The 27,947-nt window shown below is 31.8% G+C and overlaps 1 protein-coding gene and 3 long non-coding RNA genes across 4 annotated transcripts; all 4 read left to right on the forward strand.

Moving 5' to 3' along the window:
* The first annotated feature begins 8,620 nt into the window (after window positions 1–8,620).
* LOC149498970 (uncharacterized) lies at window positions 8,621–11,448 on the forward strand. The gene is made up of 2 exons (XR_016319877.1): window positions 8,621–9,097; window positions 11,274–11,448. It is a non-coding gene; the product is annotated as an uncharacterized LOC149498970 (long non-coding RNA).
* Window positions 11,449–14,566: 3,118 nt separating this feature from the next.
* On the forward strand, window positions 14,567–17,898 carry LOC149498971 (uncharacterized). Its single transcript, XR_016319793.1, has 2 exons — window positions 14,567–15,547; window positions 17,724–17,898. It is a non-coding gene; the product is annotated as an uncharacterized LOC149498971 (long non-coding RNA).
* Window positions 17,899–22,114: 4,216 nt separating this feature from the next.
* Window positions 22,115–22,975, forward strand: LOC105637298 (Late embryogenesis abundant (LEA) hydroxyproline-rich glycoprotein family). The gene has a single exon (XM_012220731.4). The coding sequence runs from the start codon at window positions 22,327–22,329 to the stop codon at window positions 22,876–22,878; it is 552 nt and encodes a 183-aa protein (XP_012076121.1). The 5' UTR covers window positions 22,115–22,326; the 3' UTR covers window positions 22,879–22,975.
* Window positions 22,976–24,648: 1,673 nt separating this feature from the next.
* Window positions 24,649–27,472, forward strand: LOC149498972 (uncharacterized). Its single transcript, XR_016319416.1, has 2 exons — window positions 24,649–25,438; window positions 26,135–27,472. It is a non-coding gene; the product is annotated as an uncharacterized LOC149498972 (long non-coding RNA).
* Window positions 27,473–27,947: the final 475 nt, after the last annotated feature.

A 27,947-nucleotide genomic window follows, 5' to 3' on the forward strand; every position in this document is an offset into this window, starting at 1 on the left:
AATAGCTTAGGTGAAAAGCTATGGTGTAATACGTTATCAAGCGACCTTCTCCTTGTGTTAGATTCTAATGTCTTGATGTGAGTTTCTGTTCTTTGTAAAATCAGAAAGGGTTGAGATTAACTAGAACCTTTGGAAAATCTAGTGGGACAAAGGTTAGATCTAGGTGTTGATCTATTTCCTTATAATGTTGGTTTGTCTCTTACCCTTGAAAAGAGATAATATAGTGGAGGATCTCAAGATGAATCTTGGGGAGTAGATGTAGGCTAGTTAGTGTCGAACCACTATAAATCTCTATGTTTATCTTCTTTTATTTTCTAAAGTTCTGCTTGATTCTATTATGTTTACACATCTGTTAATCTTTTTACAAATGCAAAATGTTTAATTAATTTCTGTTTCTAAACGTGAATAAGCTTTATCTCTATGGAACATTAGAACTTTGGATTTCTGTATTGTGATTATACCAAGTTCTAATTTGTCCTTCTACATTCAGTGTAAATCACGATATGAATTATAATCAATTTTTAAATTTTGCTTAAAGCTTAGTGAGACAATTCTAAAATGCAATAACTGTTTTTTACAGAATCTTTCTAAATAGCAATAAGCTTTGTGAAGCAGTTCTAAATGCAATAACTGATTCTTCACATAGTCTTTCTAAATCTGCTTAAGCTTTGTGAAGTATTTCTAAACAAAATAACTATTCTTCACGGAGTCATTATAAAATTGCTTAAGCTTTGTGAAGCAATTCTAAACGCAATAGATGTTCTTCATAGAGTCTTTCTAAATTTGCAACAAGCTTTGTGAGGTAGTTCTACACGTGATAACTAACTCTCACAAACGCTTTCTAATTCCGCTGCAATAGAATTCTGATTTTGTTTTTGAAAGTCAAATTTTCAATTCACCCCCCTCTTGGGTTATGTCATACATAAACGGAACCCACAATCTGGTATCAGAGCTCTTGGCCCTTAACTTACTGAAGCTTAACAACTTAAGAGAAAAGATCTTATGGCAGCCCCATTTCCTCTTACATCTTTAGAAGGTTAATCTATTTCTAGACCATCTTTGTTCAATGGTTCTAATTACCCTTATTGGAAAACCAGAATGGAAAAATTTATAAAATCAGTTGATATAAACTACCGGAGGAATGTTACTAGTCCTCGCATTCCTATGAAAACTGTAGAAAATATAAGAGTTCGAAAGATAAAAGAAGAATATACCGATTCTGATTGGAATGCATTTCAATAAACGCAAAAACCATCAATATTGTTCACTATGCATTAGATCCAATAGAATACAACAAAGTATCTAGATGTAAGTTTGCAACGGAAGTCTGGAAAAAACTCAGAGTTACCTATGAGGGTACTGACTGAGTGAAGTAATCCAGAATCAATATACTTTGGAGAGCATATGAAATATTTAGTATGAAAGAAGGAGAGACTACAGCTGAACTAAATTCCAGATTCACAAATATAGTTAATCCTTTAAGAACTCTTGGAAAGGAAATTTCAGAAGATGAGCTTGTTAAGAAAATCCTTAGAATACTACCTAAAAGATGGGATTCTATAGGAACTATAATGAACTACAAAGAGACTCCAGTAACCTATAATTATTTGATGGGAGCTCTTATTTCAAAAGAGATGAATTCTTCTTTGACTATAGAAGATAAGAAAAAGAAAGGACTGGCTTAAAAATAGTTTCTAGTGAATAAAGTTCTTCTAATCTTGATAGTGATGATTTAGCACTTGTTGCTAAGAGATTCAAGAAGTTCTATAAGAAAGGTGGAAGGCCACAGAAAAAGTTTAACAAAAAGAACTTTTCACCTAAAAATAGCAATTTGCGTAAGAAAGAACCTTCTGAAGTGGTTTTTTATGAGTGCAACAAGCCCGACATATTAAGCCTAACTGTCCTAAGCTGAAAAAGAAGCCAAAGAAAGAAAAGCTGAAGCAGGCATTTGTAGCTGCTTAGAGTGACTCAAACGATTCTAATTCTGAAAGTCAAAGTGACCAGGAGGAAATTGCAAATATCTGTCTGATGGCCACTATCAATTCTGACTCCAAGGAAACCAGCACTCTGACTTCAAGACAGAAAACTAAAAGTAGTAAAGCAGATGCAATAAGCCAAAAGCATGATGAAGACAATGTAAGTATTTTTGAACTTAAACTTGAAAATGATCTTCTAGATACTTATAATAACATTTGCACTGAATTTGAAAAGCTTGCTAAAAAGCATAAAGTTCTAAAAAAGGATTACAGAAAATTGAAAACTGAATGTAATCATTTGAAAGATGCTTTTTATCAAGCAGTTACATGCAAAGATCTTATCGTAGAGATCAAAGATGCTTTGATTTAGCCAATCTTTCAGGAAAAGGGGGTTGAGTTTGTGGGTCCCGTATGTGCATGGCACAACCCAAGAGGGGGGGTGAATTGGGTTTTCTAAAAATATTTTAGAATTTAAAACAAAGATATAGAATTCTAAGTGCAGCAGAAAAATAAAGAACTCGTGAGAATAGATTATGGATTAGAACTACCCCCACAATGTTCTATTCATAAAAAATAGAAAGACTATGCAAAGTACAGCTATTAATTAGAACTGCTTCACAACGTCTTATTCAATATTAGAACTTCTTTATGATGGAAAGCTATTGTATTTAGAACTTCCTCATAAAGTTTAGAAAATCATATAAGACTATGTGAGAAACAGTTATTGAATTTAGAATGCTTCACAGAGCCTTAACCAGGTTTAGAAAACTGATTAGAAACCCAAGTAGTGAAATATACTGTAAATAGAAGAACTGTTTAGAACGTGGTATATTCACTTATCAGAATTCCAGAGTTCTAATGTTCAGAAAAGATAAGACTTATTACAGTTTTAGAACATCAAAACATTTTAGCATTTCTAAGATATAAACAGAAGTGTAAGTAAAGCAATATCAAGCAAAATTTCAGAATTTAAAAAGATCAACACAGTGATTTATAGTGGCTCGGCACTAACTCGCCTACATCCACTCCCCAAGACTCATCTTGAGATCCTCAACTATGTTATCTCTTTTCAAGGGTAAGAGACAAACCAACAGTACAAGGCAATAGATCAACACCTAGATCTACCCTTTATCCCACTAGATTTTTCAAAGGTTCTAGTTAACCTCAACCCTTTCTGTTTTTGGCAGAGTACAGAAACTCAATTCAAGACATTAGAATCTCTCTCACGGAGAAGGTTGCTTGATAACCTCTTTCACAATAGCTTCTAACCTAAGCTATTACACAATTGTTTATCAAATAAAAACATGTCTACTATAGATTACAGAATCTAAATAGACAGAAAGAAATGCACATATAAGCACAGGAAAAACAGTTTTTCAGATTAGAAAATCGTTTAGAACACAGAACCGTTTTTCAAAAGTAGTTAACAAAATTCTTTTCTCTTTAAAGATAAAAATGTGAAGTGTAAAGATGAAAAGAAAGATGGGGGTAGAGAGTAAGTTTTGAGAGATAAAGATGTGATCAATGAGAGAATGCTCTTAAAACGAAACTCTTACTTCCACTTAGCTTAAAGCGTGAAAGCTGCTTTTTATAAAGAGATATGTGACTCTCGCTTTTGGAAAGAGGATATTTCATTTTGAAATCAGAATATTTTCTTTCCTTATTTAGAAGATACGAAAATCTTTAGTTACCAAAATTTATTTTATCGTTTTGGTAAGAGAATAAAAAATAATCTTTCTTTCCTTAAACATAAAGATTTTCGAAGGCAATATATTTGGAATATACTTTTCGAAAAGATACTACTTACTAAAAACGAAAAGATATAATCTTTCTTCGTTTTAGGTAAGAGAATAAATTGAAGTTCTTTTAGATCTTCAAAGGAATTTCCAAAAGAGATAATGTATGATTTATTACCAAAAACGTTAGAGTCGTAATCTCTTTAGTTTTAGGAAATTAAATCATTTTGATTTTTAAAGCATATTTTCAAAAACAAATTTTTGACGAAAAATTTATTTTGAAGAATCTAATTTCCGAAAAATATTTTTGATGAGATAAAAATTAATTTATGTGCTCATAAATGAATTTTCTCTCTATCCTACAATGTATCCTAAATGCCTAACCACTAGGATCTTCGGATATCTTCACACACAATGTAGGACTTGCCTTGTTTATTTTCTTTCCATAAGAACTTCTGCATAAAATAATATTAGAACAAATAATATAATTTAAATTTATTTATTTTATTTTAATCATCAAAATTCCGAGATTAGAAATTGACCCTTGAGCCAACAAAGTTACCAAAGGTGTGGACAAATTTACTTCTGAATCCTAAGTTTGTCCATTATGTTGAATCTCTGCTTCCTTCTCAACACCTTTCTTCAAGCTACTGTCACTTTTCTTTCGGGCTGGGTTTCCCAACTCCTTCCCACTTCTTAAGGTGATTACACTTGTATTTTGTTTAGGGTTAATGACAGTTTGAGATGGTAGCTTCCCTTGGGACTCCAACTTACTCAGAGAGGCAGCTAATTGGCTTATTTGATTCTCCAAATTCTGAATACTTGTCTTGGTTTCTTGCTAAAATGGTTGAGTGTTAGTTGCAAGTGACTTAACAATATCTTCAAGAGACATACCTAATTTTGTACCCATTTCTAGTTGTTGTTGAGGTGGTCCATACTGGTATTGATGATGAGAGTTTTATGGTCTTCCCCCATAGCTAAAGTTTGGATGATCCCTCCACCCTTTATTATTGGTGTCTGAGTAGGGATCATATTTCCTTTGAGGTTGCCTAGGAAATCCTCCTATGGCATTCTCTTATTCCTGATCTCCTTCTTGTAGTGTGGGACACATATCGATTGGATGTTTAGGAAAAGAACAAATCCCACACACTTTAGCCTGTGAGGACATACCTGTGGCAATAATTTGAACCAAAATAGTTAGCTCATTAAGCTTGTAACGTCCCATTTTTCTATTGAATCGGGTCGTTGCTTAGAGTCGAGTCGGGCTGATCCAAAACCCGGTTCGATCCATTAGATTCTAGAGTGGGCTAGAATGGGATGTAATTGAAATAAGGAAAAGAAGTGGACTTACTTGAAGGAAACAAAAAGATCAAAGTATAAGGATTATGATTTGATTTCACTAAAGTATACCATTTTGACACTTGAGGTACCATTTGGTAATTTTCATATAAAAATCAATGACATTCTAGAGACTACCCGTGGATTCCATTTCATTTTCATTTCTTCATCCTTATCTTCATCTTCTTCCTCTATTTTCCTCTTAAACTTTCCTTTCTCCATCACGTTTAATGGTGGTGAAGATTTTCATGGGAGTTAAACATTAATTCAACTTCTATGCTATCCAAGTAAGTAAACCTTCTTGAATTTCATACTTGAATCATTTGGTGATATTTTTAGATGATTTATGAGAATTCTTGTGTATAGGAGAAGAAAGTTCAAAAGTAGCAGAAAAGAGAAGCTAAAACAGAGTCCCAGCTTTTTGAAAACAAGGTGTGATATCTCTTTATATTTACCATTTTCTTTGCATGAGAAATTGTGTGGAGTGTTGCTCATGAGATCATATGTTGTTTATTGTGGAGTGAGAGGATTGAAAATGATGTGAAAACATGGGATGGAATGAGTTTATGAACCAGAGTTTGCTGGAAATTTTACCAGCAACTTCATCTTGATTTTGACCCCAGTAAACGATGGAACTAGGAATTGTCATAGAAGAGTTATTTGTTCCTCTATGTGTTATCTTGACGTGGGCTTTTGAATCACTCAATTTGGAGTTGTATATTGAGAGTTATGGCCAAAAGAATACAGACTGCACAGAATCACGTCGCGCGCTCGCGCATGCTGGAAAGCACGTCGCGCTCGCGACTTCCCATTGCGCGCTCGCGACTTGAGTCAGGTAGCTCTCTGACTCTCAATTGCAAAACTCGCGCTCGCGAGGATCACATGCGCGGTCGCGACTTTGGCCAGAAGCTCTCTGACTCTCAGTGTGCGCATCTCGCGCTCGCGAATCACACAAGCGCGCTCGTGACTTCATCTCGCGCTCGCGACTTGTGCTGCGCGGTCGCGACTTCAGCCAGAAACACACTGACTCTCAGGATGCACAAGTCGCGCTCGCGACTTTCACATACGCGGTCGCGACTTATGCTGTGACACTCTTTTGCCTTTCATTTGCTATGTAATTACATTCCTTGGCTCAACATGCATGCATCCAATCATTTTACAACAAAAATACAACATAAGAACATGGATTAAAACAACATACAAGCATTCATATGATGTGAAATCAAATCAACATGATGAATTATGCAGTTATGCAACCATTTATATGTTATTGTGTTACATTGTTGACATGTTAATATTAAGCTCCATTGAGGTTGGGTAGAAACCATGTAGATAAGGCTATGTCGCGACATAGAATAGCAGATCTGCGCCCCATACAGTTTGGAACTCCGGCTACAGGCCGTTGAGTGGATATGATTAAACCGTGCGGTGCAAATCCGGTTAGGGGCACCAAAACGGACAATATTGGCATAGGCGAATCCGGTTCGGGGCCTATAGCATACAGTTTCATCCAGTTTCATACAGTTTATCTTATCACTTCGGTTTCACTATAACCTTATGGAGCTATACAGTTATATTGACTACAAATTGCATAATCATACAGTATACTAAACAGCAAGAAAGATCATCAAGTTACACATGAAAGTATCATGATATGTGTGCTTACATTCCATATGTGAGTAAATGTGTATTTATTTCCACATATGTATGTGCTTATATGTTGCTTCATTCAATTCACTGAGTTTAATCAAAGTTGCAGAGCTCATACAGCATAAAGAACATCAGGTAAGATCATGAAAGTATAATGCTATATATGCTTATACGTTTAATTATTGATTCTGTAAAGAGCCATACAGTCATGAGATGTTATTAATCGTAATTTATATGATGTGACTAAAAGTGCATAAGTCATACAGCATAATGAATAGCAAGTAAGACAATGAACATATACTGTTATGTATTCTTCCTTGTTTATTGATTTCATTCATACAACACAATGAACAGCAGGTAAGATCATGATAGTATCATAATACGTGATTAAAGGTTCATGTAAAGGACTTATGAGATAATTAGAACTAAAGGAGTTATGTGATTATGGTGTGAATTAGAAGTTTATTCTTTGCTATAAAGATACATTTGTGTTGAAATTTACTAAAGCTATGATTTTCAATGCTTTAATGCAAATTTGGGTTTTCAGTTAGTTGTCATCACACTTTGTTAAGCATGTGAATTATGAGCACCACTGAGTTTTATACTCAGCGCGTCGATTTTCATCACGCGCAGGTTGAAGATCGTAGTTGCTACTTGAAGACTTGAGGAGTACTATCAAAGCAGAAGTGCTTAATTTGGTCATAGTAGATTGAGAGATGTAGAATTAAGAATTATGGCATGTATTAAGCTTTATGGCATGTATAATTCTTTTATTGTTAGAGCTTATGTGATTGTAAATATAAGTGAAACATGTAATTATTTTGGTATAAGTAGTTGGAGATAAGAATAATATTTATGAAATGATTGAAGATGAAATAGTTTACTATAGTTGGTATGATTAGGTCATGAAAACTTGATATAGATTCTGAATGAAATTAATTGCTAGATATTAAATGCTTTTGAGGATTTATACAATTATGTAAAGATATATATAAAGGGTTATTATGTTATGATGATTCTTGGAGATGTTGGAAGTTTAGAGTGTAATTGGGAGTGTTTATATTCATATTTTGCATACAGTATGATATCAGCATGACAGGATATAAGTTCAACCAGATTGTAGCGTCTCGGCTCGGTTCATTCGGGTTAACGGGTGGACCGGGAAGGGGTGTCACAAAGCTGACTCTCAATGTTAGAATCACTTACCTGATTGACCTTCCTTGGTAGATCTTGACGTCTTCTGAACTGTTGAGTGTTCACAGCCATGGTAGATACAATCTCTCAAGCTTGTCGAGGAGTTTTGTTAATAAGAGCCCCTCCACTGTTATGTAAACCATTCTTCTTTCCAAATCAAACATTCTCTCATAGAAATATTAAATTAAGGATTATTCAATAATTCCATGTTGTGGGCAGCTTGCACATAGTCTTTTAAATCTCTCCAGTAATCATGGAGGGTTTCTGCATCTTTTTGCTTGATTCCACTTATCTCCCTTCGAATTATAGCTGCTCTTGAGGCTGCAAATTATTTTTCCAAGAAGATTCAGACCATATCATCCCATGACGTAATTGAACCAGCGGGCAAGTAGCACAACCATTCCTTAGCAGCATCTTGCAAAGAGAATGGAAACGCTTTTAGCTTGATCAACTGTAACGCCCCATTTTTCTATGTCTAAAATAGTAAGTTACCGGTCTGTGAATAGTATCATCGGTCCGGGAATAAATATTATTTTGGTCCAGAAAAATTACTATGTATGATTAATATTTTCTATAATATTTTTGGAGTATGTATACATTATTTTTATGGGTAGAAAGTAAGTAATAAATATTTTTAGAGAATTTAGAAAATTTGTGAATAGTTAATTAAGGTGTGATATTAAGTAAGGAAAATTAGAGGCAATATTTGTATGGAGTAAATTTGAAATGGTGTTATATTAATTAAGGAAATTAGATGAATTATTTTTATGGAGTAAAGTTGAGGATTTTATTGTGTTAAATAATATTTTGAAGGAATTTAATTGGGAGAATATTTGTAGCCATTAGATTAGATTGACTCAATCCTAGCCATCCAATGTTGAGAAAAGACTAAAATACCCTTGTGCTCAATAATTTGAGCAACCACTTTCTCTCCTTCTTCTTCTCTTTGGCGTTGGCTATCTCCTTCTTCTTCTTCTTCTCTTTGTTTTTCTTCAACTTCATCCTTAGCTAAATCCATCAAATTCAACCCATTTAACTTGGATTAAGGAATCAATCCTAGAGTTTAAAGCTTGAGAAGTGATTTGTGGTGATTATTTTCAAGAAACTTGGAAAGCCAAAGGCTTAGGAAACCTCTACCAAGGAGTAAAGGCAAAGTTGGAGCTTAGAATGCTTTAATCTAAGCTTGCTAAGGCTTGTTTTAAAGTAAGTGTTCATAAATCCTCCTACCTTGTTTAAATTTTTGATTTTGTGAAGTTTCTACTATTTTGTGAAAATTGGGAATTTTATATGAAATGATTTGATTATTGAATTTTGGTGGTATAAATGTGTTCTTGGGAGATTTCTAAGCATGTTTATATGTAGAATTGATGAGGAAAACATTTTCTTCTTCATCTTCCAAAAGTGGCAGAACCTATTGATGAAAAAGGCCTTAAGATTTCTTGTTCTCTTTGTTGGTTTATGCTCTTAAGATGATGTATGATGAGTATGAAATATGTGGTAGAAATCCCTACCTTGTATATGATTTAAGTAAGCTGAAATTGGGAAAAATGTTATTGAGTGAGATTAAGGACTATTTTTTTTATCCTTTTGAGTTTTCCTTTGTGTCTGAGTCCTTCATGAAAGTTATAGGTCTACTTCTTAGCTTTCCAACCCATCCTCTTGTGTCCAATTTGGATATATATAGTTCAACTTATGGCTGAAAAACCCAAACTGACTCTGTTATGACGGGCTACATGCATCACTGAATTGAGTGCCCATTTTGACCACTATAATGATAAGATTATATTCTGAGTTCTTCATGAGAGTTGTTTCCCTGTGTCTTGAGACTTCTCTGGTTTTGGATTGGTTTGATTTGAGTGTCTGGATAAGTAGGAATTGGATAAACATTGGAATTAGTGCTGCTGAATCAGGTCTGGACTATTGGTCTGTGTTCCTAGCCTTTTTTCACCATATTACAGATTGATCTGGGCTGTTGTCCCTTGATAACATTTGTAGAATTTTGTCTTAGCTTTCTAATGAATCAAACTTCACTTAATTTGGAAATCTATAACTCAAGTTATGTCCTAAAACCCCAGAAAAGGTCAAGGTGATATTAATGCTGGAAATTTTCTATGTCCTAAATCAAAGGGTTATTTGGATAAAAGTATGTATAAATCATGTGTGATGAAGTGCTCTTGATTATTTGTATGTTTTAGAATTTATTTGACAAAAATAAAACATAAGTGTGAGAAGGGTTGTTGTGGATATCATTAAATGGATATAAATTGGAAAGGTGTGGAATTGATTTAGATAATGCATGATGAGGGTTGAAATGGATACTTTTGTGCATAAGAGTTATGTTAGCATGCGTGATTGGAGAAGGAAATTCCTCCCCTTGGTACCACCTTAGTGTAGTAAAGCTTACATAATTATTATATATATGACATAAGTATGATTATTTGATAACTTTTATATGTTTAGAGTTTTAACAAAGAAATGGGTATTTAAGGTGTAAGTGCTTTGTATATATATACTATCTTAAAAAGAATGTGGTAATTTGTGTAAGTTGTAAGTTGAGAAATTTTGAAGTGATGGGTATTAAGTAATGAAGTGTTTTTGATTAAGAATTATTGCTTTTGTGCAAGAATGATTTTGATTTGGGCTCTACTATGCATGATTGAAACGTGGTATGATGAGATTGATATTGTTATTGTGAAGCTATGATCATATGCTAGGGTTATCAGCCCTTATAAATAGGCGGACGCGCTTATTTGTGTGATGGGGGTGGTGCTTTCATAGGCCACGGTGGTGCTTTCATAGGCCACGATTGTGTGATGGGGGTGGTGCTTTCATAGGCCACGAGTATGTGATGGGGGTGGCGCTAACATAGGCCACGATCAAATCTGCTTATGTTCATTCTGCATGAGTATGAGCCTTAACGAAAAATAACATTTTATTGTTGCTATAAAAGAATGAAGACATAGTTGTATTTATAATCGTCTTATTGTTTTCAAAGTAGTTGAATTAAACGAATGAGATCATATTATTTTAGTAAACTTTACTTTGGAAATTAATGATTATGTTATCAAATGAATTTTCAAAGCATGATATTCCGGTACAAGGTTTTAAAAATAAATAGTATATGTATTGGTATAATAAATGTGCAAGTAATGAATTTATGAGTTGAAAGAATTAAATTCTTCATGTTGTTAATTCATAGTTTATTTGATATTTCTTTTGCTATAAATGTAAATGCATGTTAATATTTGAGATTTTATGATTATAAATGATTTTACGAAATTTGTGTTTTAAGTAAGTTGCCATCGCAATTTTGGTAAGTATGTGAATTATGAGCACCACTGAGTTTTATACTCAGCGCGTCGATTTTTATCACGCGTAGGTTGAAGATGTGGATGCTACTTGAAGAGTAGAAGCATCTTATCAAAGCAGAAGTCACTAATTTGGTAGTAGTCGATTGAGATTTATGTACTTAAGAATTATGGCATGTATAATTATTACATTTTTTGGAGATTATGTTATTTGAATTATATGTAATAATAAATTATTTTGGTTTATATATTTGGAGATAAGCATAGGATTTATTAAATGAGTGAATATGAAATATTTTAAGTCAGTTGATATGATTACTTCATTAAGACTTGATATCTATAATGAATGCAAGTAATTGATGAATCGAAAATACTATTGAGGATTTATTTAGTTATGAAAACATAAAAGTGTTGTTGTGTTATAATAATTATTTGGAGATGTTGGACATTTGGAGTTTCATTGGGAGTATTTTGTATTCACATGTTTGGCGAGCTCAGTTTTTAAAGGGATATTCTTACAGTATTTTTGTAGGATTGTTCCCAATGTATATATATTAAAAAAAAAAAGATAAGAAAATGAAATGACATTTCTATTATAAAAAAAAATAATATACTCATGAAACTTGTGAATACCCAATTACTTCTAATGTAAAATTTTAGTTTTATGATTTATATGTTAAGTTAAGACGGTGTCTCCGGCACCGAATGTGGCATCCGCCGTCGAGTCTCTCGGGATTGGGTGGCGGGTGTTACATTTAGTGGTATCAGAGCATAGGTTTAGGCGATTCTAGGACTATGTGTATTGTGTAGGAATTTATCTATGTTGAAGTGAGAGTATGAGTAATTTAAGTTAAATACATGCCATATTGGTTTGAATTGGAAACAACCAGCTATTGGAGAATGGTGTTGTGGTAAGCGGAGTATGTTATTGAGGTTCCTACTGATGATTAATGGTTATATCCTTCTGGACCATGTGAATGAATGATTCTTGGAGGAATTCTTAGAGAATAAGGGATAGAGATTCGATGTGGTGGTTATTGGAGATAAGATAGTATTAAGGCGTTAAGGATTGATGTTCTTTTTCTTGAATTGATATGAGTTCCAAGTGTTAGAAGTATATTTGAGATTTGACTTGTGAAGATATGAATTTTAATTTCGAAATTGATTTGTATCCATGCTATTGATAGCATGAGTGACTTGTGAAAAGGTTTGTCAATTTTGAATCCATAAGAAGCATATTTTTTTAATAATGGTGCTTATGTAAATGATTTTGTTATGAGGATTTTTCCCTTCTATTGAATACTGTGGATATAAAAAAAAAATTTAATTTAAGTAAATTTTCAAGTGCGGTTTTATAAAGTTTTGATAAATGAAAAGATTATTTTATAAATGAAAATGAATTCACTTATACAGATTCATGGGCTATGAAGTATATTGGTTTACGAATTAAACATGAAAATAACATTTATATATAATATAAGTATGTAAGATGAAGTGTGAACTTGTATGGTTGTGTGCACAAGAAGATATATTAAGTTATGCCTGTTAAGATTATAAATATTAAGTTGAAGTTAAATATTTGTTGAATGTGAAATGCATTCATAAAATGCATGAATGTATGTATATGTGCCTAAGGAAGGCGTATGTTGTGAATGAGTTGCTAGTATGATCTAATAAGAGAAGTAAATGATTTGGATTTAAGGACAATAGAATCTACTTAGAGTATCGATTTTAATATATGCAATTGATGAAGTTTACATGATTTTGGTTAGTAGAAGTTATTATGACTATTGAGATAGATATTTTTTTTTTTCTGGAAAGAATATGTATATTAATTGGTGTATTTACATAAATGATATTTATAAGGTTTAAATGATGAATGACTTGAGGTGATTTGCTATAATAAGGGGTGATAAGTATTTTTTTTCATAAGAAATACTATTGGTGAATGAAACATTATTTAAAGCCATTATCAGAAGTGATTTTTATTTATGAAAAATAATTACTACTTGGTGGAGTAAAGTATATTGTGGTATTCATCAGCTATTTTTCAGATGTATGAACATCAGGAATAATATGAATTACTATGGTTAGAAGAAAAGTGAATTGTGCTTTTTGGTAAGAAATAAATTACTTTAATCTTTATGTGCCTAGTAGTGGATCTTGTATGAATTGTGGCACCTTATGGTTTGATATGGTATAAGTATGAATTCCATTCAACAAGATTTAGTCTTTTGATGTTTAAAGTATTTGGATGTTATAAATAAGGACTGTTGTTTAAATGAGAGATTCTATGCTCCGAGAAAAAGTAAATAACTTCTATAAAGAAATCAAGATAATTATATTATATAAATATTGGACCATGATGGTTAAGTGAGTTGATGAATGACATCGGACATGGCGGAATAGTTGTCCAACTAGTAAATTGATGTTATACCAATAAATTAAATAAGTACGAATGGATCTAGTCATGTTATTGTATGAATATTAAGAAAAGAATCAATTACAGAAATGCGAACGAGTATGAATTAGTATAATTTAAATGGAATGAGAGTCAATATGTAGAGTTTTTTTTTGACAAATTAGGAATCATTGGTTATTCAGAGTTGATGGAAATAGAAGGAATGATACATCAGAGTATAGAAGTAAGAATTTCTATATTTTTGAGATTTCATGAACATATATATAAAAAAAAAAAAAAAACAAATTTGTGGTTCGTGTTGATCTCACTATGCTTATATGAGAATAAATTCGAAGCCAAAATGAGTAAGAGTTTATAAGTGATCATTGTGACGATAGAAAAGATTGGTTAATAGTTAATAGAAGTATGTACAAGTCATGGATGATTTATGGATTTTTGTGAGATATCTATGATTAAAAAAAAAAGGGTGGAATTGCTATGACTTAGTGAATTCTATTTGGATGGAACTACCAAATCGTTATGGATAAATGGTTAAGTTGGGATAGTCTATATGGCACATTGCATGGTTTGCATAACTTTGTGATGGTGTATAAATATTTTTATGTATTGAGATTTGGAACTTTGGTATTATTATTATTATTTTTTTTTTCTCTTGAGTTGAACTTGCAAGTATGCATGATGTATATATGCATGACAGTGTTTGAGATTAAGTATCATGCAGCAATTAAGTTATTAACACTGTTATAATAATAAGCTATATGACCTCAGGAGAATACTGTTATGAGAATAAGCTATATGATCTCAGTATATGTTCATATAATCTCATCATGCTTTATGAGAATTGACTTGATGCAAATCTTCGAATATGATATTTAATGATATACCTTGATATGTATCTTATATGATGAAATGTTTGGTATGGGAGTTATATAGGTCATTGGATTGAGTGTTAGATAGAATAAGAGATGTTTATGGAGTTTTCTTGTAAGAGAATTAAAGAGGATAGTACAGATCTAAACGGTTCATATGCAAGAGAAGTTTATGTTATAATTATGAGATTAAAGTGCTAGCAGATTAAGGAAGAATAAATGAAGTCGGAAAAATATTATGAGATTTGTAATTATTTAATTCAAGTGAATTTCGAGGACGAAATTCTTTAAGGGGGGTAGAACTGTAACGCCCCATTTTTCTGTGTCTAAAATAGTAAGTTACCGGTCTGTGAATAGTATCATCGGTCCGGGAATAAATATTATTTTGGTCCAGAAAAATTACTATGTATGTTTAATATTTTCTATAATATTTTTGGAGTATGTATACATTATTTTTATGGGTAGAAAGTAAGTAATAAATATTTTTAGAGAATTTAGAAAATTTGTGAATAGTTAATTAAGGTGTGATATTAAGTAAGGAAAATTAGAGGCAATATTTGTATGGAGTAAATTTGAAATGGTGTTATATTAATTAAGGAAATTAGATGAATTATTTTTATGGAGTAAAGTTGAGGATTTTATTGTGTTAAATAATATTTTGAAGGAATTTAATTGGGAGAATATTTGTAGCCATTAGATTAGATTGACTCAATCCTAGCCATCCAATGTTGAGAAAAGACTAAAATACCCTTGTGCTCAATAATTTGAGCAACCACTTTCTCTCCTTCTTCTTCTCTTTGGCGTTGGCTATCTCCTTCTTCTTCTTCTTCTCTTTGTTTTTCTTCAACTTCATCCTTAGCTAAATCCATCAAATTCAACCCATTTAACTTGGATTAAGGAATCAATCCTAGAGTTTAAAGCTTGAGAAGTGATTTGTGGTGATTATTTTCAAGAAACTTGGAAAGCCAAAGGCTTAGGAAACCTCTACCAAGGAGTAAAGGCAAAGTTGGAGCTTAGAATGCTTTAATCTAAGCTTGCTAAGGCTTGTTTTAAAGTAAGTGTTCATAAATCCTCCTACCTTGTTTAAATTTTTGATTTTGTGAAGTTTCTACTATTTTGTGAAAATTGGGAATTTTATATGAAATGATTTGATTATTGAATTTTGGTGGTATAAATGTGTTCTTGGGAGATTTCTAAGCATGTTTATATGTAGAATTGATGAGGAAAACATTTTCTTCTTCATCTTCCAAAAGTGGCAGAACCTATTGATGAAAAAGGCCTTAAGATTTCTTGTTCTCTTTGTTGGTTTATGCTCTTAAGATGATGTATGATGAGTATGAAATATGTGGTAGAAATCCCTACCTTGTATATGATTTAAGTAAGCTGAAATTGGGAAAAATGTTATTGAGTGAGATTAAGGACTATTTTTTTGATCCTTTCGAGTTTTCCTTTGTGTCTGAGTCCTTCAAGAAAGTTATAGGTCTACTTCTTAGCTTTCCAACCCATCCTCTTGTGTCCAATTTGGATATATATAGTTCAACTTATGGCTGAAAAACCCAAACTGACTCTGTTATGACGGGCTACATGCATCACTGAATTGAGTGCCCATTTTGACCACTATAATGATAAGATTATATTCTGAGTTCTTCATGAGAGTTGTTTCCCTGTGTCTTGAGACTTCTCTAGTTTTGGATTGGTTTGATTTGAGTGTCTGGATAAGTAGGAATTGGATAAACATTGGAATTAGTGCTGCTGAATCAGGTCTGGACTATTGGTCTGTGTTCCTAGCCTTTTTTCACCATATTACAGATTGATCTGGGCTGTTGTCCCTTGATAACATTTGTAGAATTTTGTCTTAGCTTTCTAATGAATCAAACTTCACTTAATTTGGAAATCTATAACTCAAGTTATGTCCTAAAAACCCAGAAAAGGTCAAGGTGATATTAATGCTGGAAATTTTCTATGTCCTAAATCAAAGGGTTATTTGGATAAAAGTATGTATAAATCATGTGTGATGAAGTGCTCTTGATTATTTGTATGTTTTAGAATTTATTTGACAAAAATAAAACATAAGTGTGAGAAGGGTTGTTGTGGATATCATTAAATGGATATAAATTGGAAAGGTGTGGAATTGATTTAGATAATGCATGATGAGGGTTGAAATGGATACTTTTGTGCATAAGAGTTATGTTAGCATGCGTGATTGGAGAAGGAAATTCCTCCCCTTGGTACCACCTTAGTGTAGTAAAGCTTACATAATTATTATATATATGACATAAGTATGATTATTTGATAACTTTTATATGTTTAGAGTTTTAACAAAGAAATGGGTATTTAAGGTGTAAGTGCTTTGTATATATATACTATCTTAAAAAGAATGTGGTAATTTGTGTAAGTTGTAAGTTGAGAAATTTTGAAGTGATGGGTATTAAGTAATGAAGTGTTTTTGATTAAGAATTATTGCTTTTGTGCAAGAATGATTTTGATTTGGGCTCTACTATGCATGATTGAAACGTGGTATGATGAGATTGATATTGTTATTGTGAAGCTATGATCATATGCTAGGGTTATCAGCCCTTATAAATAGGCGGACGCGCTTATTTGTGTGATGGGGGTGGTGCTTTCATAGGCCACGGTGGTGCTTTCATAGGCCACGATTGTGTGATGGGGGTGGTGCTTTCATAGGCCACGAGTATGTGATGGGGGTGGCGCTAACATAGGCCACGATCAAATCTGCTTATGTTCATTCTGCATGAGTATGAGCCTTAACGAAAAATAACATTTTATTGTTGCTATAAAAGAATGAAGACATAGTTGTATTTATAATCGTCTTATTGTTTTCAAAGTAGTTGAATTAAACGAATGAGATCATATTATTTTAGTAAACTTTACTTTGGAAATTAATGATTATGTTATCAAATGAATTTTCAAAGCATGATATTCCGGTACAAGGTTTTAAAAATAAATAGTATATGTATTGGTATAATAAATGTGCAAGTAATGAATTTATGAGTTGAAAGAATTAAATTCTTCATGTTGTTAATTCATAGTTTATTTGATATTTCTTTTGCTATAAATGTAAATGCATGTTAATATTTGAGATTTTATGATTATAAATGATTTTACGAAATTTGTGTTTTAAGTAAGTTGCCATCGCAATTTTGGTAAGTATGTGAATTATGAGCACCACTGAGTTTTATACTCAGCGCGTCGATTTTTATCACGCATAGGTTGAAGATGTGGATGCTACTTGAAGAGTAGAAGCATCTTATCAAAGCAGAAGTCACTAATTTGGTAGTAGTCGATTGAGATTTATGTACTTAAGAATTATGGCATGTATAATTATTACATTTTTTGGAGATTATGTTATTTGAATTATATGTAATAATAAATTATTTTGGTTTATATATTTGGAGATAAGCATAGGATTTATTAAATGAGTGAATATGAAATATTTTAAGTCAGTTGATATGATTACTTCATTAAGACTTGATATCTATAATGAATGCAAGTAATTGATGAATCGAAAATACTATTGAGGATTTATTTAGTTATGAAAACATAAAAGTGTTGTTGTGTTATAATAATTATTTGGAGATGTTGGACATTTGGAGTTTCATTGGGAGTATTTTGTATTCACATGTTTGGCGAGCTCAGTTTTTAAAGGGATATTCTTACAGTATTTTTGTAGGATTGTTCCCAATGTATATATATTAAAAAAAAAAAAGATAAGAAAATGAAATGACATTTCTATTATAAAAAAAAATAATATACTCATGAAACTTGTGAATACCCAATTACTTCTAATGTAAAATTTTAGTTTTATGATTTATATGTTAAGTTAAGACGGTGTCTCCGGCACCGAATGTGGCATCCGCCGTCGAGTCTCTCGGGATTGGGTGGCGGGTGTTACATCAACTCTTCTGTTACTCCTTATGGTTTCATGCTTGAACACACTATATGGAATTCCTTTTGATGTTTGTGTGGGTCTTCATTCTCCAAGCCATGAAGATAGGGAGTAAGTGAATTAGCCCTGACTTTAGCCCAAATGCCACCTCTAGATTTGGATAAGTGATGCAAAGAGGTTGTTGATTCAACGGAGGTGCATGAAGCTGTTTCACAGTTTGTTCTTCACTCATTGCTTCTTCTTCTTCAGATTCAGTCTCTTCTTCTTCGAATTTGGTTGGAAACTCTACCAAATTAGGTGTTGGTTCTTCCAAAAGTGGTTTCGACGACGTGGCTTCTTGCTTCTTTCGCTATCTTACTGCTTTCCTTAGTGCACGAGCTGTTTTCTCAATTTCTGGATCAAAGTTGAGTTTAGTTTCAAACCTGGTCATCAAAATAATAAATCAGATTTAAATTAGTCCCCGGCAATGGCGCTAAAATTTGGTAGCCATCGAAACCATCAAAAATAATTCTTGCTCTTCCTAACATCGATAATTTGTAGATATGGTGAGAACGATCGAACCCTAAAGACTAATTCAAACTAATTCTTAATTGAGGACTAGAAAATCAAACAATAAAAATAAAAAAGGGGGTGTTGTTTATCAAAAGAGGATATAGTAATCACAAAGCAATTAAAAATATCTAGAGTGCAATAAAAATGAAGGGTTTAAATCATTGGCACTAAGGTCATCCAATAATTCGAAAAATCGACAGGTTATAATCCTTGAAAGACCTTGCCCTAATTAACAAACTCTGCAAGCGAGGTTCATTTAAATTAGATTGTGAATTTTCATAATATAATCCAAAAGCCTAGTTACAATTAAATTATATTATTTGCTATTAGAATCAACTCGATTAAACAATTACGAATTTAATCTTGTTAATTAGCTATATATATTCCTATTAAATTGAACAATGGGCCCTATTGAACAAATAATAAGAAGACAATAGAAATAGAGTTTCTCCTTAAATTCAGAAAACACAGAAAGACTAATCGAAATTAAAGAAGAAAATATTGCATTAAGATCTCACAATCGTTGAGGAATTTCTACTTTGAATGCAACCTTTGACTGAAACGAAAAGTTTAACAGCGCATGACCATGGAGAGAACACAAAGAAAAATAAACCCTAGAATAGTTGTTGTTTCAAAAGATGAAAAGGATCCCCTGCTCAATAGACTACAGGTTCTATTCATAGCAGAAGGAAAAATCCTAAATTAGGAAATTAAAATCTCAAATTAATTACAAAAATAAAGTATTTGAATCTGAGTATCTTTCCTAATTCTAATAGTCCAGTTACTTTAAATGACTTTCTAGAGTAAGCTCGAAGTAACTCTAGCTGGCAAACATCTTAATCCCGACCAGCCCTGGACGCGCCTCTCTTAGCCTTGGCCAATCGTGATTTATCATCTTCCAGGGGGTTTTGGATCTGCCTTGGATGCATCTCCCTTAGCCTTGCCAAGTGTAATTTATCCACTTCCAGGAGGCTTTGAAATTCAACTACAACTTGGGCATATTTCTCCAAAACTTCAAGAATTGACCTCCAAATCTCATTGCCTAATGAATTTAGCATAACTAAGAAAAATATAAAAATTAAATTAAAGGTCTCATTTTAAAGTAAAAATTATCCATAAATAATATTCAAATAAAGAGTAAATTATGCTAAATTAACTATTTATCAAAAATCATGTACTCCCTCCGTCCCATTTTATTTGCTTGTTATTTCTCTTTTCTGGATATCCCAAAATGTTTATAAGGTTTCTAAATTTATATATGTAAATAATTATTTTTTCCGTGTAACTTTTATGATTGTTCATTATATGAAAGATTTTTATTAATATCTTAACGAATTAAGAGTAAAAATGGCAAAATAATTTTTTGTTGACTAAATTCTTAATATGTTTGTTTTGTCAAACCATGCAAACAAAATGGGACAGAAGAAATATATTTTACGTCATAGTTTATATTAACTTATTTTTAATATTTTCTATAGTATTAATCCTTTTTTTTTCTTCTTCTTAAATAGATGAATGGGAAATTTTAGTTTATTTTCTTTTAAACGGCTTTAAACCGTTAAATTAAACCAAACTGCTAGAAGTTTAATTTGATTTGAAACTTTTAATAATTTGATTTCAAACCAAACTACTAAAGATTAAATTTAATTCGATTATTATTTCAAACCAAACCAAATGAATGAACCAACCACCTTGAATCAAATATATATTCTTTCCAAACATAAAAAAAAAAAAAACCAACCATAATCAATATATATATATATATATATAAAGCAAGCATCTTTTCCCGAGAAGTTGACATGTGGCATTTCTTAAATGAATGTTCTTCCCTTACTCTTGCCACATAAAATTCTTGGTGATGATACATAGGATTATAATGACATATGGGACTCTTAAATTTTGATAGTGATACATAGAATTTGATTATTAGTTATAGTGTTATATAAATATTGACATTAATTATCATAGTTATACATATTAGTAAATAATTATAATATTGTAACTTATCTTTCTCAATTAAAATTACATAATATCGATCTTAATTGTCATGCAATTATCATATTAATATGTATTAAATACTTAAAATTATTATAATATTACAACCTATTTTTTAATTAAAAGTTATTATAATTTTGATGTTCATTATCATATTAATATGTATTATAACTTATCTTTTAAATTAATATTATTATAATATTGATATTGAATATCATTATAATCAATCATAATTATCATTATTATCATGAATGAAAATTTTATATTTAAAAGAATGATAGAGAAAGTTAATGGTGAAAATATTTATTAATATTTTTATTAATAATGAATATCCAAATGTTTCAATATTTATTAATAGATCAATTTTTTTTTTGTAATTCAATAATTCTTATATAATTTCTCTTTTCCATGTTGATATATTTTTTCTCTTTTTAATTTCTATTATTCTATCAAATTATAAAAAGTTTGATAAATCACAAAAGAAAGTTATTTATATGAAATTATCATTAAAAAGATAAATATACGTCTATGATTGAATTTCTATTGTCCATTTTATTTTATTTATTTTATTATTTTTAATATCATCTAAGAAAACTTATTGGTTCAAAAATAAATTAAAATCAATGATTTTTAATATATACTTCTTTCGTACCATTTTATTTGCGTAGTTTGACAAAATAATTATATTATGAATTTAGTCAAAAAAAGTTATTTTACCTTTTTTACCTTTTAACTCGTAAAGATATTAATAAAAGTTTTTCATTTAATGAATAATCATAAATATTATTATGAAAAAAAATAATTATTTACACATATAAATTTAGAAATTTTATAAATATTTTGGGACATCCAAAAAAGGAATAACAAGCTAAAAAAAATGAACGAAGTATTTCGTTTCTTCCAATTTTATTATAGACATTGATTTTTATATAATTAGTCTAATATTTTAAATTTTAAATAGATATTCTTTACTTTAAATAATTTTCAATAAAATTAATAAATATAAAATTATAAATAATTTAAATTATAAATTCTTTTCTTAATTAATTATATATTTTAAAATATTATCAAAATATCTCTAAGATTATATATTCACTGTCCATAGCATTTGCATCCTGCGAGTGTTCTATTTAAAACTTGCATTGTGTCCTTGTTTAGACACCTCCCACAGCTGTCAAATCATGGAAGGTACCAAAACACCCTCTTAACAAAGAAAAGCCTATCAATATATTACGGCCACAGCAACTTCATTTCCGTCATTTCACAGCAAGGAAGGTCCCGCTCTAATGACTAAATTATTGTCCCTCTCTCCTCTGCAACTGAACGAAACAGAAGAAGAAATAAGAAGAGAGACAAGAGTGTGATTTCATCCAAAATTCATGGGCAAAAAAGTCAAATGGAGCTGGTCCTCTGCTTTCATCGGAGCAGCATCTGCTACGGCGGTAACAGCTCTGCTTAACGCGAAACCCAAGGACCCAGTCTTCCAGTTGATCTCAATCAATCTCACTTCCTTCAAATTCAACCTGCCTGTCCTCGACGCCGAGTTAGTCCTTACCGTACACGTCAACAACCCCAATATCGCCTCCATTCACTACTCTTCCACCACCATGTCCATACACTACGACGGCTCTCTCCTCGGCTCCGCTCAGGTTGAGGCCGACTCTCAGCCGCCAAGGTCTTGTAAGTTGCTTCGGCTCCAGGCTCGGCTCGACGGGCTTCAGCTGGCTCACCATGCCTCTAAGTTTTTTTATGACGTAGCTAAACGGGAGATGGTGCTGGATGCAACGGTAGATATTGTGGGAGCGGCCAAGGTGTTGTGGTGGGACCACAAGTTTAAGGTCCACGTGGATAGTCGTGTGACCGTTGATCCCTTGTTCCTTGACGTGATTGATCAGGAAAATAAGTCCCAGCTTAATGTCTTTGTTGCTTGAGATGCTTGTACTTTTGAATTTGAACGAAGGAGTTAGTTGTACTCCGTGTTTTCTTTGTTTGGAAACTTCAGAATGAAAATTATTGGAAATTTAGCCATTTTTTTCATACGACAAATCCCGGATTTTAAAAGCTATTTCTATTAAAATTTTGTGTTAAAATTTAACAGGATTAAATTCAAGAGTCATTTTAATTGTCAATTTTGAAAAATTAAAAAAGAAAAAAATGAAAAAGAGAAGGAAAAGGAACAAAGTTATTTACCCAAAGATAAATCACTTACCGATCTATCTATACCGTATATAAATATGAGAAGAGGGGAGAATAATAAAATTTTTGACAATGGTTTGATGAAATTTAGAATATCCTAAAATAATTTCAGTCATGGTCGATTAGAAATTTTCATTTTATTAGTTGATTAGATATATTTATAAAAATTATTTTTTAAGCCAATCATATATAGTCTGATTATTTTCTCACTTACGTAAGGAGTGAGAAGTCTTGAGTTCGAGTCCTCTCGACTGCAAGTGTTTAAGAAGTCTCGAGTTTGAATCCTCTCGACTACAAGTATTTTCACCAATTTGGCGAGTGTAGGGGGAGGATTATTCCTTGCTGTATAACTCGCAGTATTATTTCGGTCCATCAGGCCTCCTAATGAATAAAAAAAATATTTTTTAAATAAATACTACAAATAATTAAGCGTTTCAAAATTTTAATTTGTATTTTTAATAAATTTATTTTTAATAAATATATATGATAGTGAGACATTTGAAATTTTTTCAATATTTTATTTATTAAATATTTAATTCCATTTTGATAATTTAAAATATTTTATTTAGGAGATAGATAAAAAAAAAGAAAGAAAATATATTTTTTTATGTTTGTATGACTTGATTGGACATATTTTTTAAAAAGAAATTTTTAATGAAATTATATATAATGTTTATTTAAGAGAGAGATAAAAAAAGAAAAATTTATATTATTTTATTAATATTGTCTTCTTTATGTTTGAAAGATTTGATCGGATATATTTTTTAAAAAGTAAATTTTCAAATAGAATTTACATAATTAAATCTGGGATGATAGAGAATTGAAAAATTTAATCTAAAAAATATATATAATATCTTATTGATATATTTATATATTTATATATATTGAAATTTTTTTTTTTGTTAAGTGAGTCTTGAAATAGTTTCTCTTAATAATAATTTTTATTTTCTTTTTCGTTAATGAATAATTTGTAACTACTATCATTTTAATTTAGTAAGAGATTTATATCTCCTTTGCAATAAATAAATAGTCTATTAATGATTAAACATTTTTAATTTTCTTGATTTTTTTTCTCTTATATCATAAATTCGTTTAAGTTAAAAGAAAATAGTATTTAGAAAACTGGAAAAAAACTAGAACTATATATTTCTGTTTGGGTCATTTTTTGGATTTCAAGAATTTGTGTGTATGTGCATATATTCTTGGATGCACTAGGTAAGTGAAACACCCCGAATTTTTATTTTCAAAAGCTTTCGAATTTTTATTAAATCAAAAATCTCGACTTCCAACTATTTGGGCTATATATATATATCAAACAATCTCAATTCGAACCCAAGTTTGTGAGTTGGGCCTAAGCCCAAATATATCATCGGAATTGTCGATTTGAGAACGAGTAAAATTTTTTTGAGAAATAATACGAAACCCCGTAATTTAACTTATTATGAATATATATAAATTAATTATACTAAAACCAAATATTGTTACTATTAATATTTTTATTACCGAGTAAATGGAAAAAATATTACGGAACCAAACTAAACAGTTAAAATAAACTGAACCAGACCCGAAAATCAGTTTAATTTATCGAGAACCACACAAATAATCCGAAAACCAAGTGAAAAACCTGCAAACCGAGCAAGAATCGAGCCAAATCGTTGAATCAGACCAAACCGATTCGAATCGAACCGGAATGATCTAGAAACCGACGTAATTTCTTTTTCTTCCTCTCTTCTTCTTCTTTCCTTCGTTTTTCAGGTGAGCGGCAGTCCCTTCTCCCTCTCTTTCTCGTTTTCCGGCCACCGGCCATAAACTTCGACAGCGTTCACCGCTCGCCTCTCTCCTTCTCTGTCGTGGTTACCGGTCGCCTGCGACAAACACAACGGTTGCGCCGCTACCCTTCACCGTCGTGCCTTAGCTCTCCTCTCCCTCTATTTTCGTTCGATTGGATGCAGCAGCACAGCCACGGCTCAGGCGCCGTCGATCCCAGCCACTGATCGTGCTCGACGTCACGCCTCTCTCCGTTCGCGACTCCTGCGATTGCTACAGCTCAGGCGAGATGCAGTGGCTGTGGAGCCCGAGTCCAGCTAGTTGGCTCGCCAATCTCATAAACAAACAGTGGATTTGAGCTCCTTGTAACATTTCGAGCGCTTTGGTGTGAATTTTGGGAATTTCGACCAGTAAATCACTTTCCAGCCACCGTCCGGTGACCGGCCGGCGACACTCCGGCGAGGCCCTGAGAGGCAGAATTCTCTTTTCTTCACGCTGATCGTGGAATCGTCACCCAAATTTCAATTGGTACGTTCTAAGATTAATTTCCTATTTTCGGTATAAATTCTAAACTTAGTAATCATTAGTCAATTAAATTGAATTTGAATGAATTGATTCATATATTATATATAAGCTAGGTTGAGAATGACCTATTGTCATGAACAACAACTATTTTGAATAATTGAGGAGCTTTAGATAAACTAATCCTAAGAATTTATATATATATATATATATATATATATATATATATATATATACACAAGGACGAGTTGAATTACTTAATAGATGTTTTCATTACATTATAGTTAATTAAAGCATTTGTTCTTATTGGCTAATATAAAATTTAACAAAGATATAAATGTGGTTAATATCTTTAAGCAAGAATGAAGAAATGAAAGCTTGCTAAAGAATACTATCATAGTTAGATACTAAGAAACTACCAACTGAAAACAATTGAAATTAACTTAATGATATAAGTTTTATTGGATTATATATGTATTAAAGCCTTCATTTGTTTGGTAATTAGCTATTGAAGCTAGTTATAATTATATGAAGTAAAGAATGATTGCTATTACCATTGGAGCATGATTGTTGTAAATTAATGGTTGAGTGTTGATATTGTTGTTTTTGGAAGGAGGATGGGATTTTAAATTGTTGATTGCCCGACAGATGGGCTGTGTGCATTAATTGATAAATATATATAATATTGTGATATTTGAGCAGGTAGATAGTCCAATTTTCAGGGGAGGTGCTGCCGAAATTCCGATAGAACTTAGACTAGTTTTAATTAACAATATAATTAATAAGTTTATTTAGAATAATTCTATAACTTAATACATAGTAAATAAAGTGCTCTAATTATTTTACTATCATCATTATTTATTTAATTATTCAATTACTTATTTATTTTCATTATTATTGTTTATTATTATTATTATTATTATTGTTATTTATTCTATCATTGTTGTTTATTGTTAATATTATTTATTTATTTGCATTTGAGTATGAATGCCTAATTGTGCATTGCATTCTGATGTTTAACTGTTCAATATGTCTGCATTTAATTGCAATGCTTGATTAGTTGTGATGTGACAATGCCTTGCTTTGTTTGTGTGGAATTGGGATGAAGTGGGTCACCATGGGTTTGTGAGGACGGTCGATAAAGCATGGATCCTAATTATGATGAATTATGAAATTGAACCGTCGGCCGGGAAAGTGGGAGATCGGCGCCCCCGTGTGCACCTACCGTACCGTTATCGTAAATCACAGGTTGGTCTCTTTATTGGGCGCACCTGATAATCTAGATTAGATCGCAGCCCGCAGGATGGCCTCCTGTTGTGAGCGCCTGATGATCTAGATTTGATGGAGACGACCGGGTTACCTCCTGTTGCTATGGAAAAGAAAAGAGAGAATGGAAAAACAATGAAAGGGCTGGTCAAGTGAGGATTAGACCGATCGACCAGTATGAGGGATCGGCTCCCTGGTGCACACGTTATGAGAGGATGAGCCATGTGGGAGGACGGCTCATCGGGGGTTTCGGTGACTCCACTGACTAATTTCCACGTGATGTGATTATATGAAGATGTTTATGATTGTGAGTGCTGGTGATATGCCATTTGTGTGACTGGCTGCGTCAGCATATAACTAGTCGGACGACTAGATTGATATGTTTACACATTTGTGTGACTGCGTGTGTTGTGCAATAACTATTACTCCTTAGAAAACTCACATGTTCTGTTTAAATTTTTCAAGAAGTAAGTTTCTCTTTAATTCGGTTTAAGCGATGTTTCTTCGCCGCAGGCTATTAAGAAGTTTTCCTAGTTTCATAATTATTTTGCTATGTAACTATATGTATAAGAAGCTATGTATAACAAACAGTTAGTGACTCTGCAGTTGTAGAATTTACATACATCTAGTCGTGTAGTAATACAGATAAAGTAATTCTGTTAGCCTATATTAGAAATGTGTTGTATTGTAAATGGGGCTCGAACTGTGTAATGTTGAAGATGATAAATTTGGGCCGAGGTATAATAAAATTTTGAGTCATATTTTTCATATTAACATAGGCTGAATGTTTGAAATTTATATTGAGATAATAGATTTTAGTGATTCAGGCTTACTACGGGCCTCGGGGGCCTTAAGCTTACCTGGGCCCTAGTGCCGGTCGGGCCCATGGAAACGGGTCGTGACAGTAAGTAATACTGCAACTGTAGCCAAAGTGATTTTCATTATCCATTTAGATCATCTTCTTACTTCTTTTATTTTATCTAGCAGTAAAAAATAATTTATTATTTTTTTCATTATAATTGTATATAGATATTGATTTGGATTTGAGGACAGGGGATGGAGTGAGAAATGGCTTAATTTTCTTTTTGGGCATCTATTAGGATTTTTAAAATTTACATTTATAAATTAAGGACTAAGAACATTATTCTGAAACTACTTCATTATATAAAAATAGAATTAAGTACATAATAAGTAGCATTTTAAGTAGTTTGCACGACAAAGTGTAATGCAAATTAACCACTTGTATTTA

This window comes from Jatropha curcas, chromosome 1 (genome assembly GCF_041381405.1).
Source record: "Jatropha curcas cultivar XTBG-Jc1 chromosome 1, XTBG_Jcur_1.0, whole genome shotgun sequence".
NCBI lineage: Eukaryota > Viridiplantae > Streptophyta > Magnoliopsida > Malpighiales > Euphorbiaceae > Jatropha > Jatropha curcas.